Source organism: Octopus bimaculoides, chromosome 5 (genome assembly GCF_001194135.2).
Source record: "Octopus bimaculoides isolate UCB-OBI-ISO-001 chromosome 5, ASM119413v2, whole genome shotgun sequence".
NCBI classification, from domain to species: domain Eukaryota; kingdom Metazoa; phylum Mollusca; class Cephalopoda; order Octopoda; family Octopodidae; genus Octopus; species Octopus bimaculoides.
In genome coordinates, this window is record NC_068985.1 from 38,232,371 (window position 1) to 38,234,499 (window position 2,129).

The 2,129-nt window shown below is 30.1% G+C and overlaps 1 protein-coding gene across 1 annotated transcript in view; it reads left to right on the forward strand.

The window, feature by feature from the left end:
- LOC106880012 (inactive tyrosine-protein kinase 7) overlaps positions 1-1,665 on the forward strand; it is a 418,974-nt gene extending 417,309 nt beyond the window's left edge. The window contains exon 17 of the mRNA XM_014929805.2: positions 447-1,665. Coding sequence (XP_014785291.1) covers positions 447-1,025 — 579 coding nt within the window. The 3' untranslated portion in view covers positions 1,026-1,665. The remainder of the gene's footprint in view (positions 1-446) is intronic.
- The last annotated feature ends 464 nt before the right edge of the window (positions 1,666-2,129 follow it).

A 2,129-nucleotide genomic window follows, 5' to 3' on the forward strand; every position in this document is an offset into this window, starting at 1 on the left:
ATATATATATATATATATAACCATCATTATCATTTGATATCCACTCTCCATAGGTCAGATGGTTTGACTGGAACTAGTAAGCTGGAGAGCTGTCCCAGGTTCCAGATTCCAGTCTGTTTTGGCATGGATTCTATAGTTGGATTCCTGCCCTTCCTAACACCAAGATAAACGTATGTGTGTGTGTGTGTGTGTGTGTGTGTGTGTGTGAACACAAGACAGCCTTAATCTTTTTATGAACACAGAACATAAAGAGCAATAATAATATCAATAATAATGATGATGATGATGATGGTATTAACAATAGAATTTATAATAAGATATGGATTTTCAGAAAGCAAAAAGGATTAATTAATTGATTATATATATTTGATATGTGAATCATGTATTTATAAATATAACAAAACTTTCTTTTAACTGCGTTTCTTTTCTTTTCCTTCTGTTGGCAGGGAGATTTGAAACAATTTCTTCTTGCTACAAGAAATGACAATGGAAAACGTATTGCTCGTGCCCCACCACTGACAATTCCACAAAAATTGAATCTATGTCGACAGGTATCGCTGGGAATGGAACACTTGGCTAGCAACCGATTCATTCATAAAGATTTAGCATCAAGGAATGTGTTGCTAACAAACAGATTAGATGTAAAGATATCGTTGTTGTCGCTGTGTCGTGACGTGTATGCCCAAGAGTATTACCCACATTTTCAATGTCTCATTCCATTACGGTGGATGCCACCCGAGGCTGTTTTAGATGATGAATTCTCAACTAAAAGTGATGTGTGGTCGTTTGGAGTTTTTATGTGGGAAGTTTTTCATCTGGGAGAATTGCCTCATAAGTCAAAGACCAATGAGGAATTACTTAAATGTATCAAAGTTGATGACATCTCCCTAGATATCTGTGACCAATGCTTGCCGGGAATAGCTGAACTGATCAGGAAGTGTACACAACTTAATGCTAAAGACAGACCCCAGTTCAACGAAATAAGTATTGCTCTAGGAGAGCTTAATACAGAAAACAATGTTTGAAGGGTGAGAAAGGGTTTTTAAAAAAAAAAAAAACTACACCTAAAGATCCAATAACATTTAAAAAATAGATAATAAATAAAAGAAAATTCATATTCACAAGGAAAAGCCCAGGATTAAAAAAAATATATATGTAATATTACAAATAATAAACTACTTTGATTATGACACTAATAAAAGAAAAGAAAAGAAAAGAAAAACCTGAATAAGCCAATTCAGATTTCTCATTATCTTTATTTGTGTCATTTACTATACTCGAGATGGTCGAGTGTGACATACTGTTTTTCTAAGAAACATTGAATACAAGAAACCAGTGAGTGAAAACTGTTGAACTGTTCATGAAAAGTTTGTTGTAGACTAACTTTATCAAAAATTGATATCTGTGAAACAAAATTAAAAACAATAAATGAAAAGAAAAAGAAAATTTAAATGAACGTCACAACAACAACAATACCAAAAAAAAAAAAGAAACCCAACAAGATTTTAAATTAAAAATATTTACATATGAAAACATATGAAATATTTCAACGATTTTTTTTTTTTTAATATATATTTAAGGGCAGATAAAGTGGAAGACCATGAATAATGATTGTGAATGATCTTAGAGTGGGTAATAAATCATGAGAAATAATATAAAAATAAATATGATAAAAATTAATAAAAATTAAATAATGATAATAATAATAATAATAATAATAATAGCATTGATGAAAGAAGATGATAACTGGAAATGGTAATGGCGTTAAAAATGATGAATCAGAACATAGTTGCGAAATATATCTACACAATCTATTTTTACTATATAAATGTATTGAAGAGTGACAGCTATTGAGGCCATCATTTGTCACAAAATAAATTCAGTATATTAGGGAGATAATAAAAAAAACAACAAAAATTAAAAAGCAGCACTAGCCGCAATAGTACAAACAGCAGCAATAACATTATCATGTTACTCACAACCATTTTACACAAGAAACTGACGATAAAAATGTTCTTTACTTATATCATATATAGGACAGAACTTTATAAAACAAAATATATGATACTTAAATGTGGATCAACATATGTATACATACATGTATACATATATATATATCTATGTGTGTG